Consider the following 16358-nt stretch of genomic DNA (forward strand, 5'->3'; position numbering starts at 1 on the left):
TCATGAAAGCCTCACAGATTTAGAAAATGCTCTGCCACAGACGCCCTTTAGAGCATGTTTGACTTGTTCGTTGCGGAGAGCGTAGATGTAGGGGTTAAAGAGTTGAGCCACCACAGAGTACAGAAAGGACACGACTTTGTCAAAGTCCCTCGTTCCCCGCTGTTCTGGTCGGATGTACCTGAAGATGGAGCTGCTGTACAATATCACAACCACCATCAGGTGAGCGGAGCAAGTGGAAAAGGCTTTTTTCCTTCCTGTGGTGGACGGGATGCGCATGATAGTGGAGATGATACAGCCATAGGAAACAATAGTGACTGTTAAAGTACCAAGTAAGATAATCGTTGCTGAAACCAAGATCATTACCTCAATGTGTCCCGTGTCTACACGGGAGAGTTGGAGCAATGCGGCTGTGTCGCAGTAGAAGTGGTTTATGACATTGGGGCCACAGAACGGTAACAGCACAACCATAAATGTTGGAGGAAATATTAAGAGAAACCTCCTCACCCAGCAGCCCAGCACTAACTGGAAGCAGACCCTGCCATTCATGATGGTGCCGTAACGCAAGGGACGGCAGATAGCCACGTAGCGGGCAAATGACATGATAGCCACATGGAAAAATACACAGGTGCCCAGGAGGAAGGACAACAACAACTGAAGAAAACAACCAGGGAGGGAAATAAATTTTCTCTCTGTGAGGAGGCTGTAGAGGAACCTGGGCATGATGACGGAGGTGAAACAGATTTCCAAAAAAGAGAAGTTCCTCAGGAAATAATACATGGGCGACTGGAGGCGATGGTCCATCAGAGAGAGGCTGACAACAGTGATGTTACCCATTATGGTCAACAGGAAGATAACTAATAGAACCACAAATAGGGCGATGTTTAAATGGCGGCTGTTGGACAGGCCCAAGATGAAGAATTCTACCACGGTGCTCTGGTTCTTCATTCTCAGATCATTCTTAAAAGAAAAAAATGAAGACGCACGTCAAAAACAGAGTGAATGGAATGTTGGCAGGAAAAATTCTGTAAATCAATAGAATACACATCATTAATGGGAATTGGGTACCTGATAGACTTGGGCTCTATGGGAAAAGGCTGATGGGAAAACCAGAACCAAAGACAGGATCTTAGAGGAGAATATTTGATACTTTAAGGGGGAGAGGAGGGGAGAGAGAGAGAGAGAACCGGAAGGGATGAAAGAATGAAAATAATTTTTAATAAGAATATTTTACCCCAATTTTTCACGTATTCCTGGATTATAAGGTCCAAAGGCACCACTGTGATAATCTTCTCTGGCCTCCTGCACAGACCAAGAATTTCCCTCAGTTAACTCCTGTTAGACCTAGAGCATACTCTTGAGAGGGACAGACAATCCTGAAGTTAAAAATGTCCAAGGGTGAAGAATCCAAAGCACAATTCTTAGTAAGTTGTTCCAATGATTAAATACCATCACTGCTCATCCTCTGTGTTTGTTTTGCTTTTCTTCCAGGTCATTGGTAAATATTTTTCAAAAAGCACCGGGCCAAGAACTGATCCCTTTGAGACTCCACTAGAGATATACCCACTCCATGATGCACCTTATACAATTCCTGCTGGAGACCTGGCAGGTACCCACTTTGTAATTCAGGTAAAGTGTCTCACGTCAAGTGTGTATCATTCTTGTTTCTTAGTCAAACTGTCAAAGATTAAATGAAAAATAGTACCTATCTGAAATAAAAAAACAGGAATGAAGAGGACTGAGGATTTATAGACCAGTCTGCCTAACTTTAATACCTGGAAAGACACTGGGACAAATTATTAAGCCACAAGTTGTAAGCACCTAGAGGATAATTGGGTTTTAAGTAAAAACTAACATGGATTTATCAAGAACAAATCATGCCAAATCAAAGCAATTTCTTTCTTTGACAGCATTACCGGTCTGGTGGATAGATCGAAAGCTGTAGCTGTGATGTATCTTGATTTTTAGTGGGTGTTTGACACAGCCCCACATCACATTCTCATAAGCAGACTGGAGAATGATGGTGAAGATTAAATTACTGTAAGGAGGGTGCACAACTAGGTGAAAGACTTTACTCACAGAGAGCTATAAGCAGCTCACTGTCATAGCGTGGGACTTTATCTAGTGGAGTCCTGCAGGAATCTGTCCTGCAGCCAGTACAATTCAATATTTTCACTAATGATGTGGATAATGGAGGGAAGATTATGCTTACAAAATTATCAGATGACACCACATAAGAACAGCCACACTGGGTCAGACCAATGGTCCATCTTGCCTGGTGTCCTGTCTTCCAACATTGGCCAATGTCAGGAGCCCCAGAGGGAATGAACAGAACAGGGATTAATCAAGTGATCCATCCCGTCGCCCATTCCCAGCTTCTGGCAAACAGAGACTAGGGATACGTCAGAGCATGGTTTTTCAGGCTGGGAGAGGTTGCTAGCACTGTGAAGGACAGGATTAGAAATCAACATTACTTTGACAAATTGGAGAATTACTCTGAATTCACCAAGATCAAACTCCGTAAAGACAACTGCAAAGTACTACACTTAGGAAGAAAGAAATGAAATGCACAAGTGCAAAATGAGGAATAACTAGCTAGGAGGCCATACGGCTGCACAGGATCTGGGAGCTAGAGCTGACCACAAATTGAACATTAATCCAATGAGACACAGTTACCAAACAGAGGCTAATATCATTCTGGGGTGCATTAACAGGGAGGCAAAGTAAGGTCTCGGTTAGGGTGCTGTGGCCAGTTCTGGATTTCACACATTAGGAAAGATGCAGACTAGTTGGAAAGGGTCTAGAAGGGTGCAACAAAATTTGCTAAAAGGGTTAGAAAACTTGACCATGAGGAAAGGTTTAAAAAATGAGGCATGTTTAATCTTTGAATAAGTGAAGGGCTGTATAAAGAGGACAGAGATCAATTGTTCTCCACACCCACTGAATGTGGGACAAGTAATGCAGTTAATCTGCAGCAGGGGAGAATTGCCTTAGATAGTAGGTAAAAGTTTCTAACTATAAGGATAGTTCAGTGCTAGAACACTTGGCCATGGGAGGATGGGGAATCCCAGTCATTGGAGATAGCAGCATTCTGTATACTAAGGTGAAAGGAAACCTCCAAGTTGCATACTCTTGAGAAATCTGCAAAATCTCCACAATGTTCACCTTGAAATTCATTCTCTGATCTCACCAGTGCCTTGATCGTTATTAGACATTAAAAACTTGCAGCTGTTACATCTGTTACTATAAGTGTTACCTCTACTTATAGAATCATAGAACCATAATGTTAGAAGGGACCGCAAGGGTCATCTAGCCGATTTTTCATAATATTCTCACATCTATATTCGACTTCCCTGGCCCCTGAGTATTCTTTTTATCATAGCCGTACATTTGTGTCTCATTTCACAATAAGACTGAATAATTTTAGGAGAGCCACCCTATTTTCCTAACACAGTGGGACTGGGATCCCAGACAGGAGGTCTCTATCTTGTACCCAAAACAAAACAAAGAAAAAAAAAGATAACTCACAAAGTTCTTCAGACCATGATTTCTTTCACATCCCAATCTTCAAACACACTTTGTGCATTCTCGCTCAGATCATGCAATGATGGAGTACATGGAACATGAACCAAAATTATCACACAAAGCCTGCAGGTGCTGAATTGAGATGCTCCAAAATAGGTCTGCCGATTTATGCCTCTCTCTGTAACAGAACGATGGGATAAACTTGGGTGATCACTGCCTCTGTCAAATAATCCCACATTTATAACAGTTGTAGACTCTGGTTTTCTTGTCCCTCGTTGCTGGTTGGGACCTCTGAGACCAATTAGTTGATGGGTTTGGTGACAACAGTCAGAGAACTCAAGTCTGATCCATTCTACTGAAAGTTTTAGGAAAGAATATTGCATTACAAAATTCCTCCTCTACCTTGGTGGTCCTGCGCTTATTGGCAGATTTGCTCACCTCAGTGATCTTCCCCACAGTCTGGGTCAACTCCTCCTGTGTCTTGTCAGGAGTTGGGAGGTTTGGGGGGAACCCGGACCTGCCCTCTACTCCGGGTTCCAGCCCAGGGCCCTGTGGATTGCAGCTGTGTATAGTACCTCCTGTAACAGCTGCATGACAGCTACACGTCCCTGGGCTACTTTCTCATGGCCTCCTCCAAACACCTTCTTTATCCTCCTAGCGTCGGATAATGCTTGTACTCCTTAGTCCTCCAGCAGCACATGCTGTCACTCTCAGCTCCTTGCACCTCTTACTCCCAGCTCCTCACATGCCTACCACAAACTGAAGTGAGCTCCTTGTTAAAGCCAGGTGCCCTGATTAGCCTGCCTTGATTGGCTGCAGATGATCTAATCAGCCTGTCTGCCTTAATTGGTTCTAGCAGGTTCCTGACTACTCTAGTGCAGCCCCTGCTATGGTCACTCAGGGAACAGAAAACTACTCAGCCAGTGACCAGTATATTTGCCCTCTACCAGACTCCTGTACCACACTGGTCTGAGTCTGTCACAAATGTGATGTCTCTCTTCCACATGGAGAAGATAATGGGTTCTATCATCATCTCCCACTTCTCTTGTTTTCGTGGCAAGACAGGGAAAAGATTCAGCAAACTTGGACAGAGTTAGATGCCCTTATAACTGGCCTTCTTGTGCTTAACATTTTAGAACAGGACTTGGGAAAGCAGATTTTAATGCCTGCCTTTCCCACCTACCCCTCCACAAGCTCAGGCAAGTCACTTAGGGCTGGACTGGTAAAGATATTTAGGCTCCTAATGGGATTTTTAAAAGCATCTAGGCACCACAGAGCCCAAATAGCCAAAGGACCAGTTGGCTGGGGAACGGAGTTGAAGGTAACCCAAAAGAATGAAACATATTGAGAGTAGAAGCTTATTGCTCTGTCACACCACATCACGCAATGTCATTTGTGTCCAGGCACAATACCAGGAGTAACCAGGTGTCTGACCCCAACTATGAGACTGTCTCAGAATAACTTGTCATTGAGTTTCATGTGGGAGATTTTCAGTTCTTGGTCCTCGTTTCAGTCACTTCCATTGGGGAAATGTTCTGAACGGGTACACAGGTAATTCCCAAAGGCACAAAGGGCAGTTATGAATCTTGATGACATTGAAAGTGAATTTGAACTAGACACTAGAGTGAAATACTGACCTTATTGTAGTCACTGGAGAAACTCCCGCTGGGTTTCATATACTGCTATTATCATTATTTATCATTTATATTGTGGTCATGCCTAGGAGTGCGGTTTCTCACTGAGTGATTGAGGGGCAGGATTACAATCCCCAAACTCATCCGGTTGAGTCTCCCTCACTCTCACGGGGAAAAGCCAGGCCCAGCTGCAAAGTTTGTACATGAGCCATTGGATTAGGGCAGCCAATGGTGGTCGGACGTGATGCTGGTCACATCACTTTCTTGTTTGCTTTGGCTACGAAACTGCCTTGCCTTAGCAGATGGTGAGCCATTTGCTTGGGGGAGACAACTGCTGTTGGGAAGTCTAGAAACACCTGTCTGTAGCCTGATTTAGGGTTTGTTAATAATATTAATTTAATGTATCAATTTAAATTTATTTCACTTTAATTTATTCATTTAATTAATTAGTAATATTACTTATTAATTGCTAATATTAATTCGTATGGGTTTTAGGCTCTCCAGTCTGGTTGATTCTCTTGTCCTGAATCAGGCTCCTCAGAATTTACAAAGGACCCTGGGGGTGTGACACGAAGCTCACACTGAGACAGATATAGTCATAAAGACTTTTTATTAAAATCAATAATCGTAAGTAAATGGTAAAATACCCAGAGTTACAAAGTTACAATTGCATTACTGCTATTCAAAAGATACATATGAGCATATAGTATTATATGCAACAAAGCTTTGGTTAACATATTCACACCCTTCCTTGATAACCTGGTGGTAAGAGACACAGGACCAGCCTTGCAATTCAGGTTTCTCAATTTTTGGGTAAGGGATGCAGTGCTTAGAAAAAGCTAATGCTAGGAGCTATCAAAACTAAATTAGGATTTACTTGACTAACTTAAAATCAAAACCTAATAAACAAACTAAGAATAAAACTTAGGGAAACCAAGCTTAGCCTAGTTTCCTCAAAATTTACAGTTTAAGAAGAGCAAGTCCAGCCAACTGATAGTAGGAGTCATTGTAGATAGATAGAATAAAGAGAGAAAGTGGAGGAAGTAAGTGATACTGATAGAGCAGAGTACTCTAGCAAGGTGGGTCACCTCTTTTATAGGGCACAAGTGCTGGAAATCCTTCCTCCTTTGCCCAAATTTCATTCCTCATCCACAAAATGTTAGGGTACACTTACCCCATAGGCTAATATGTTTGTGGGTATTGATGACATGTACCTACTACATAAGTTCCCTTGTGGTGTACCTGGTAAGTCTGTGGGTACAATATTAACCCCCCCCACATGCCATTCTCTGTTGTCTATTGGTCTAGATAAAAGGTCATAGACATAGGAGTGGGTACTCAGTTACTTATGTAACAAGATAAAGGTCAACTTTGCTTTCTGAGTAAAAGGTCTCAGTATCGATATGGTAACTTTGCCATAGCTTAACAAACAGCATATGGCCTGTAGGTCTCTTGCATTACAGCCAAACTTACTTTAATATAAAACTATAAACCTATTACAATAAACCAAACACTTAAACTATAAGAAAAGATGTATCTATGCAAGCAAGCAGACTAGTCCTATAGGCTCCATGTCACAGACCAGCATCCCATTGTGCTAAGTACTGTACAAAGCCAGAGCCCCTGCCCAGAAGAGTCCACAAAATATAATACAAGAATTGGCCAGGAAATCTGTGAGATAGCGTCCGTCAGCATGATGCACAGTGGGCTCTGCAAAACAGCTGTCAAGTTTGTGTGGAAGGAATCACAGCAGAGGAGATTTTGATGGAGCTCAGTAGGTTTTGCAGATGTTTATTGGATGCTCTTCCTTAGTGTGAGTAAGGCTACGATTTTGGCACTGAAATCACTTAATCCATGACTTCCATAGACCTCTGTGACTTCAGCCTGTGGTGGCTGGGAGCTGCAGTGTTCTGCAGCGTCCCTGCCCACAGTGGGTGGCAGGGGGACCCCCACTTCCCCCCACCTACTGCATGCAGTGAGGGACCCCCACAGCTCCCTACTCACAACATGTGGCAGGTGGACCCCTGTTGTTCCCTGCCTTCAGCGGGCAGCACAGGGACCCCTGCAGTTCCAAGCAGTGGATGGAGTGGGACGCTGGAGCTCCATGCACCGCAGAGCTCCCAGCCAGTCCCCGCAGCTGCCCAGCAGCTTCCCATTTTATCATGGATATTTTTAGTAAAAGTCAGGGACAGGTCACGGCTTCTGTGAATTTTTCTTTATTGCCCGTGACCTGTCCCTGACTTTTACTAAGAATACCACAACAAAATCTTCACCTTAGTCCTGAGGGACAGCGTGGAGGAGAGCATGAAGCTGCCTGTTTGAAAATGTAAAGTGGATAAAACAAGCTGGCATCAATGGCCAATTGCAGGATGGAGACGATGTCTTAATAGTGCATGAGAGATGATTGGTAGGATGGGGATACGACATGGCGAGTCTATAAAATGGAGACAAATTGCTTATATCTGAGGAAGAGTCAAGAGGAACCCACTGGAGGAACCCACTGGCCTTCACTTGGACAATGACCTTTGAAGCAAGAAAGATTTCAGTGAAGCCAGGATCTGCCCTGACCTCCACTTGCACCCTTGAGAATATCCCCTTCCAAGAGCAAAAAGGAAACCAAATATTTCTCATTATCCAACTCTATTCATTAGATTAGAAGAATTACATTTGCCGGAGTTCTCTCTTGTAGTTGTCTATTTAATGCCCAGTGGAAAGGAGTGCTGATCTCAGTCCAAATATCTCAGAGTTAACAGGAAAAACAGTGCTACTAACAAAGTGGCATAATAGGGAAATGGTACAAACAAGCAGACCAAGGCAGGGTACTAGAGATGAGGCAACCAAAACAGTAAGATGTGCACATATCTTAGCAACTAAGCAGAGTTTTAGCCTCGTGAGGAGCCATTTATCCCTCCTGTGTGTTGAATATCTAAAGAGCAGTGTTTCTTGTACCCCTTGTCCAGGGGAAGTGTCCCTAACAGAGAAAGGTAGAACAAAAACTATTGACTGGATGCTAAAACCACACTTTGAAATGACAGAGCCAGGAGAATTTTTTCAGATGAATAATTTCTCATGTAAAAAATACAGTTTCAGGTCAGCTAAAGGTATTTGTGAATTCAGTGTGAATTCAAAGAATAGACCTGACCACAAAAAAATGGAAAATAATAATTGAAAACATGTATTTCAACATCTTCAAAAATAAAAAATTTTCACTTTTCAACAATTTAGCAAGATGTTAAAGAAACATTCTTCCCAAACTGAATTGTGTTTAGTGTTTCATTTCACCAAGAAAAGCCTAACAATTTCTATTTTGGGAACAAAGTACCAAGAAAGAGTCTCCATCTCTTGAAGTCTTCCAGTCAAGCCTGGATGCCGTTCAGGAAGACACACTTTCATTAGATGCGAGTTACTAGTCTCAGTGCATAACTAATTGGTGGAATTCTGTGACATGTGTTATTAGGAGCTCACACTTGATGATTTGAGGATCCCGTTTGGGCATACAATTTATCAACCTAGACAAAAGGAGATAAATTCACCCCTGTTAACAGCTCAGGACTCACCAAGCCTATTGTGAAGCCAGGCACGAAGTCAAGGACCATCCATGTTCTCTTCACTCCTGTATCTTGGGGTTTCAGCTTTTCATGATATCCTCAGGCACTTAGAAATTGTTCGGCCAAATATGTCCTTCAGAGCCTATTTGACTTGTTCATTGCGGAGAGCGTAGATGTAAGGTTTAAAGAGTTGAGCCACCACACAGAACACCAGGGACACAACTTTGTCAAAGTCCTGAGTGCCCCGCTGACCTGGTCGGATGTACCTGAAGATGGCACTACTGTACAATATCACAACAACTGTGAGGTGAGCAGAGCAGGTGGAAAAGGCCTTTTTCCTTCCTCTGGTGGATGGGATCCAAATTATAGTACAGATGATACACCCATAGGAAATTATAGTGACTGTTAAAGTGCCAGGTAAGACCACTACAGCTGCAACCAAGAGCTTTACCTCAATGTGTTCCGTGTCTACACAGGAGAGTTGGAGCAATGGGGCTGTGTCGCAGTAGAAGTGGTTTAGTGGTTTATTGAGGCCACAGAACGGTAACAGCACAACCATAAATGTTAGAGGAAATATTAAGAGAAAACTCCTCACCCAGCAGCCCAGCACTAACTGGAAGCAGACCCTGCCATTCATGATGGTGCCGTAACGCAAGGGACGGCAGATAGCCACGTAGCGGTCAAAGGACATGATAGCCACATGGAAAAATACACAAGTGCCCAGGAGGAAAAAACCCAGCAACTGAAGGAAATAACCAGGTAGGGGAATAAATTTTCTCTCTGTCAGGAGACAGAGATGAAACTGATTTCCAAGAGGGAGAAGTTCCTGAGGAAGAAATACATGGCGGACTGAAGGCGATGGTCCACCAAAGAGAGGGTGACAACAATGATGTTTCCTATCACAGTCAATAAGAAAACAACTGATAGAACCGCAAACAGGATGATGTTGACATGGTGCTTGTTGGACAGTCCCACAATGATGAATTCCACCACTATGGTCTGGTTCTTCATTCTTCACTCATCTTTAAAGAAAAAATATTAAAAACATGTCAAAACCAGAGCCTATTGGACAATAGAGACAGAAGAAAAAATCTGTAAATAAATAGCACTAATCTCTTCAATGGGAACTGGGTGTCTAACAGATATGGGCTCAATGAAACAATCCTGATAGAGCAACTAAAACAATTACTGATAGTTAGAGAGAGAGAGAACTGGAGGGGAAGGGAGAATGAAAATAATTTTATTTTAAACATTCATAAGTTTTGCCACATTTTTTCATTGATTAAAAGGCCAGAAGGCAGCAGTGTGATCATCTATCCTGATCCCCTCTATAGAACAGACCAAGGAAGGTCCCTGAATTAGTTACTGTTAGAACTAGAGCATAGCTTTAAAAAAAAAATCAAAGCTTCATTTTAAAATTTCCGGTGATGCAAAATCCACCACAAGCCTTGGAAAGTGGTTTCAATGATTATATACCCTCATATGAAAGTTTTGTCTTTTTGTTTTCATCCTGGTCCTTGATAAAAATATTAAAAAGTACAGGGCCAAGAACCAAACCCTGTGGGACCCCACTAAAGCCACCCACACTCAGTGATGATTGTCCATATATAATTCCAGTTTGAGACCGTTCAGTACCCACTTTTTAGTCCATTTAATCTGTGCCATGTTAATTGGGTATCCTTCTAGTTTCTTAATCACAAAGGCAAAAGTCAGATGAAAAATAGTCCCTGTCTTTAAAAAAGAGGACAAAGAGGACCTGGGAATTATAGACTATAAATCCTAACTTCTATACTTGGAAAGATGCTGGAGCAAATTATTTAATGATCAAGTTGTAAGCACCGAGACGATAATAGGGTTTTAAGTAATAGCTAACATGAATTTTTCAAGAACAAATTATGCCAAACCATTCTAATTTCCTCCTTTTAACTGATTATTGGTCTGCTGGAGAGTTAGGAAGCTGTAGACATGACATAGCTTGATTTTAGTAAGGTGTATGACATATTCCCATGTGACATTCTCATAATCAAAGTAGGGAAATGTGGTTTACATGAAATTACTGTGAAGCGGGTGCAAAACTGAACTCAAAGACCAGGTATCAGTGATTCAATTTCAAAGTGAGGGAAAGTGTCTTGTGGACTCCTGCAAGGGTCTGTGTTGAGTCCAGTACAACTCAATATTTTCATTATTGACAAGTATAATGAATTGGCAATTATGCTTACAAAATTTGCAGATGACAATAAGGTGGAAGATGTTTCTAGCACTTGGGAGGACAGGAATAAAAATCAAACCAACCTTGACAAATTGACAAATTTATCTGAAATCAACACAATGGAATTCAATAAAAACAAGTGCAAAGTATTACACTGAGGAAGAAAAATACCAGACACACAGATACAAATCGAGGAATAACTGGTGAAGCATTAGTACTGCTGAAAAGGATCTGAGTGTTATCGTAGATCATAAATTGAATATGAGTCAGCGAAGTGGTTGCAAAAAAGGCTAATATCATACTGAGGTTATTCACAGGAGCATTCTGTTTATAATGCGGGAGCTAATTGTCCAGCTTTGCTGGGCACTGGTGTCCCTGCAGCAGCAGTACTCTGTCCTATTCTGGATTCCACACTTTTAAAACAGCCAAGTAATTGGAGAAGATCTAGGAGTGAAGCAACAAAAATGATAAAAGGGCTAAAAAACCTTACCATGATCAACGGTTAAAAAAATAGGCATGTTTTTGTCTTGAGAAAAGAAGACTCAGGGGAGAGCTGATAACAGTTTTCGAATATGTTACAGGCTGTTCTACAGAGGATGGGGATTAATTGTTCTCCATGTCCACTGAATGTAGGACAAGGAGAAATGCACTTAATCAGCAAGAAGAAAAAAATAGGTTCAATGTTTGGGAAAACTTTCTACCTATAAGAATAGTTATTTACTGGAATACATTACCATGGGAGGTTGTGGAATCCCTGTCAGTCGAGGTTTCTAATAACAGGTTAGACAAATACCTGTCAGAGATGGTGTAGGTTTACATGGTACTGCTTCAGCGCAGGGTGTGTGTGTGTGTGTGTGTGTGTGTGTGTGTGTGTGTGTGTAGACTATATGACCGCTCAAGGTTCCTTCCAGTCACATAGGTCACTGATTACAAATTAGGAAATTTATTCCTTAGAAGCTCCTGGCTTCATTTCTTTCGCTCATAGACACCCAACGCCTCCCCTTATATTAAATGGAGGAATAGTTTGAATGGCTAAGTTTTATATCAGTTGGATCAATCAGTTTAGACCTTCAGAGTCTGGTCTAAATTTCTCTAGAGTCAATAGGGAGCTTCCCGTAGGCTCCAGTGTGGTTTGAATTCACTCTGCAAAGCTGCCCATGCAGAGATAATTGCAGAGTTGGAGACATGAAGACAGAGGATACAAATATTCATCAGTGGGGGTGGGGCTTCTGTGCGCATCACACACAACCTGCAGAAGCTCCCTGGCTTTTCTCAAACATGGTCCAGGATGCATCTCCCCAAACCTTCCTTTTTTCAACAGTATTTCTCCAGGAGTTTGAGGGAACTTTTCCTGTGAGGTGCCCATTTTACAATAAGCCATACTAGCTATTAGCTTGGGTTTGTGGATTTTTTTACAATGGGTTTTGGCTCCTGGATACCACTTGACCAAGACAATGAAAGAAATCTAGTATTTCCCTAATTAAATATATCCCTTAATGGAGATTCCTAGAATAATGGCAGTGGCATTGTGTCTGCTAAGGTGAGAGCAAACCTCACAGACTCACACCCTATAAAAATCTCCTAACCCATTGTCCACATTCAAATCCAGCTTCCGACCTCACCTGTGCCAAGCTATCAGTGAGATACTCAAGAATGGCAGCTGTTGTGCGTTACGTCACTGTGTCACATTTATCATACGCTTCTCAGTCTTAAATTGCACTCCCTGGCCACAAACTGTTCTTTTTATCATAGCCATATATCTGAGTCTTATTTTACATCAAGCCTGCAAAATGTTGGGTCAGTGACCCGCTTTGCCTAGCACAATGGAACTGGGATTTCAATCTCATGCCGCAAAACATAACAGTAAGATTACCCACGAGCTCGTCAAAGTATTATCACTTCAAAATCCCACCCCTGCTGTCATATGCTGGGCATTCCCACTCACGCCCTGTGATAACAGAGACCTTAAAAATACCTCAAACAAGAACCAAAATTATCACACAAATCCTGAATCTGCTGAGTTGAGATTCTCCAATTTAGGTGTGTCAGTGTGTGCCTTTCTGCATATGAGAATACAGGGATAAACATGGGTGACCACTGCCTGCATCACGTAACCCCTCCTTTTCCAATTCCCATCTGTAATAGTTGTAGTCTCTGATGCTTTTATCTGTAGTTGCTAGCTGGGACCCCTGACATCAATCAGATAAAAAGTTTTGCTGACAATATGCTGAAAAATCCCTTCAGAAAGAGGATGATAATGTGTTGTTTCTCTTTTCTCCTGCGGGAGTTCAAACAGTTCGGTCACTATTTCCCATTTCACATGTTTTCATGGCAAGACACGGAAAACATACAGAAAAGTCAGGTCGCCATATGACTGATGCTACTGTGGTAAGAACACAACTCAGGAAATTAGTGGTGAATTCCAACCTCTGCCAGAGACCTTCTCTGTGACCTTGGGCAAGTCAGTTAGGGTCAGATAGTTCAAGGTATATAGGAAGCTAGTGGGATTTTTAAAAGCATTTGAGGCATCTTCCTCCCATTGAAATCAATGAGTTTTAGGTGACTAGGGGAAATCCCATTAGGTGCCTAAATACCTTCATTCAGACAGAAGTGGATTGGAGAACCTCACACAACAGAGATCGATGAACAGATTTTATTTCCATTTCTGAGATGGGGAACTGAGACATACAGTGAGAGAACTGGATTTTAGAAAGGACAAACACACCCATCACCCCCTACATTTCAGTGTGATGTAGGGTTCAAACCAGCTTATCCAAGAGACATGCTGGTTTCTTAACCATAAGAGCATCATATCTCTGCTATTACACTGGGGCTATTGCACAGAAGATAATTCTGCCAAGAAATGGTAGGATAATTAAGCACAGACGCTCAGCACAGAAATTTTGGGTATGTCAAATCCAAGTCTCCAGAATGACCTAACCGCCAGAGGACCAGTTGGCTGTGGAATGGACTTGCAGGTGTCCCAGAGAATGAAACACACTGAGAACAGAAGCTTTGTTATTCTAACACACCACATCATACAATGTCATTTGTTTCCTTGCAAAATAGGAGGAGTAGCCATGTTCCTCACATCAGTACCTTGCGACTGAGCCTCGTGCCGGAGCTTTGCAGTTCATCTTCCTCTTTTCAGTTACTTCTAAAGGGGAAATTTTCTGCACAGGTACAAGGGTGATTCCCCAAAGCACGAAGGGGAGTTATAGCTTCAAGTTTCACTGAAGGTGACTTCCCGCTGAACAACAGATGTGACATCCTGTCCCCACTGAAGTCCTAGAAACATTCCTACTCACTTCATAGTTTTGTATTATCTATAATGTGTATTGTGGCCATCCCAAAGAATGCCAGTCATAAAGCATGACCCCACTGTGCTAGGTGCAGTACAAACGCAGACCAAAGCCATGGTCCCAGCCCCAAAGAGGATACATTGTATAACACAAGAGACAACAGGTGAGAAAAGGGGTATCACCAGGACACAATGAGATTGAGACGCTGACTAGCACTGGCAGTGATCTAAGTAAAATAGCTGCCTGAGTGTTGTCAGGTTTGTTTGCTGAATCACAGGGAATCACAGGGAAGGAGAGTTTGATGGAGGTCTGTGAGGTATTTAGCAGATATTTACTGAGTGCTCTTCCGAATCAGGAGGGGCAGCATGGCGGAAAGTATGAAGGTGATTCTCTCAGAATTTAAAGTCTGTGTTGACATTACCTCACTGACCTTGTCTCTAATATCCTGGGATCAACACAACTACAACAACTTAGCAGAGACATGCAGAACAAGATGCATTGGCTGGATGTTAAAACCAGACAAAATGAATTTAGAAACACAACTTGGTGAAATTTGTCAAGTTAATTATTTACTATGTAAAAAAATAACGTTTTAGGTCAAGAAAAATCATTTGTAAATTCAATCTGAATTCAGAGACTAATTTTGGCCAAAAAAATGAATCATAAAAAATAATTTGAAAAATTCAAAACATAGTTTCAAGATTTTTAAATGAAATTCTCTCTTTTTCCTTTTCAAATATTTATCCAAAATTGAGCAAAGTATTTTCTTTAGTTCAACCCAAACTAAATTTTGTAATTTTTAAATTTCAGCAACAATATCCCAAACATTCCTTTTTGGGAGAAAACAACCAAGGAGGTGGTAGAATCTCCATCTCTTGAAGGCATCTAAACAACACTGGATGCCCTTTGGGAAGATATGCTTCCATTGGACACAAGTTACTAGGCCTACCACATAGCTAACTGGGTGGAATTCTAAGGCCTGTTTTATACCGAAGGTCAGACTTGATGATCAGATAGTCCGTTTTGGCCTTATATCCTATGCATCTGGCTATGGGGAAATAAATTCACTCCTATTTACTGCTCAGGACTCCCACGTCCATTGGGGAGCCTGGCATGAACCCAAAGACCATCCAGGTTCTGTGTGTGCCTGTCTCTTAGTGATTAGGGATTTTCATGAGAGATTCACTTAGAAAATGCTCTGCCGCAGATGTCCTTCAGGGCCTGTTTGACTTGTTCGTTGCGAAGAGCGTAGATGTAGGGGTTAAAGAGTTGGGCCACTACAGAGAAGAAAAAGGCCACAAATTTGTCAAATTCTTGTGCTCCCCGCTGATTTCTTCGGACATACCTGAAGATGGAGCTACTGTACAATACTACAACAACCAGGAGGTGAGCGGAGCAGGTGGAAAAGGCCTTTTTCCTTCCTGTGGTGGATGGGATGTGAATGATAGTGGAGATGATACAGCCATAGGAAATGATAGTGACTGTGAAATTTCCAAGTATGAGAAGTGAAGTTGAAAGCAAGAGCATTACCTCAATGTGTCCCATATCTATGCAGGAGAGTTGGAGCAATGCGGCTGTGTCGCAATAGAAATGGTTTATGACATTTGGGCCACAGAATGGCACCAAGACAGCCATAATGACTGGGGGGAAACATTATAAGTAAACTTATCACCCAGCAGCCCAGCACTAACTGGAAGCAGACCCTGCCATTCATGATGGTGCCGTAACGCAAGGGATGGCAGATAGCCATGTAGCGGTCAAAGGACATCATACCCACATGGGAAAATATACAGGTGCCCAGGACAAAGAACAACAACAACTGAAGGAAACAACCAGGGAGGGAAATAGATTTTCTCTCTGTCAGGAGGCTGTAGAGGAACCTGGGCATGATGACTAAGCTGAAGCAGATTTCCAAGAGGGAGAAGTTCCTGAGGAACAAATACATGGGCGATTGGAGGCGATGGTCCACCAAGGAGAGGGTGACAACAGCAATGTTACCCATCACAGTCAAGAAGAAGACAACCGATAGAACCACAAACAGGATAATGTTGACATGGTGGTCGTTGGACAATCCCACAATGATGAATTCCACCACCCTGGTCTTGTTCTTCATTCTTCACTCATCTTTAAAGAAAAATTAAAC

General features: G+C 42.2%; 1 protein-coding gene and 2 pseudogenes across 1 annotated transcript; all 3 read right to left on the reverse strand.

Moving 5' to 3' along the window:
* Positions 1-945, reverse strand: LOC127031874 (olfactory receptor 49-like). Its single transcript, XM_050918891.1, has one exon. It carries the CDS (start codon positions 943-945, stop codon positions 1-3), a length of 945 nt encoding a protein of 314 aa, XP_050774848.1.
* Positions 946-8846: 7901 nt separating this feature from the next.
* On the reverse strand, positions 8847-9715 carry LOC127031881 (olfactory receptor 49-like; annotated as a pseudogene).
* A 5682-nt stretch (positions 9716-15397) lies between these two features.
* Positions 15398-16328, reverse strand: LOC127031878 (olfactory receptor 49-like; annotated as a pseudogene).
* Positions 16329-16358: the final 30 nt, after the last annotated feature.

Source organism: Gopherus flavomarginatus, chromosome 11 (assembly GCF_025201925.1).
Source record: "Gopherus flavomarginatus isolate rGopFla2 chromosome 11, rGopFla2.mat.asm, whole genome shotgun sequence".
Classification (NCBI taxonomy): domain Eukaryota; kingdom Metazoa; phylum Chordata; order Testudines; family Testudinidae; genus Gopherus; species Gopherus flavomarginatus.

Bases quoted from the DNA above. Each gene is read 5' to 3' on its own strand.
- LOC127031874 (XM_050918891.1), bottom strand. From the start codon at position 945: ATGAAGAACCAGAGCACCGTGGTAGAATTCTTCATCTTGGGCCTGTCC.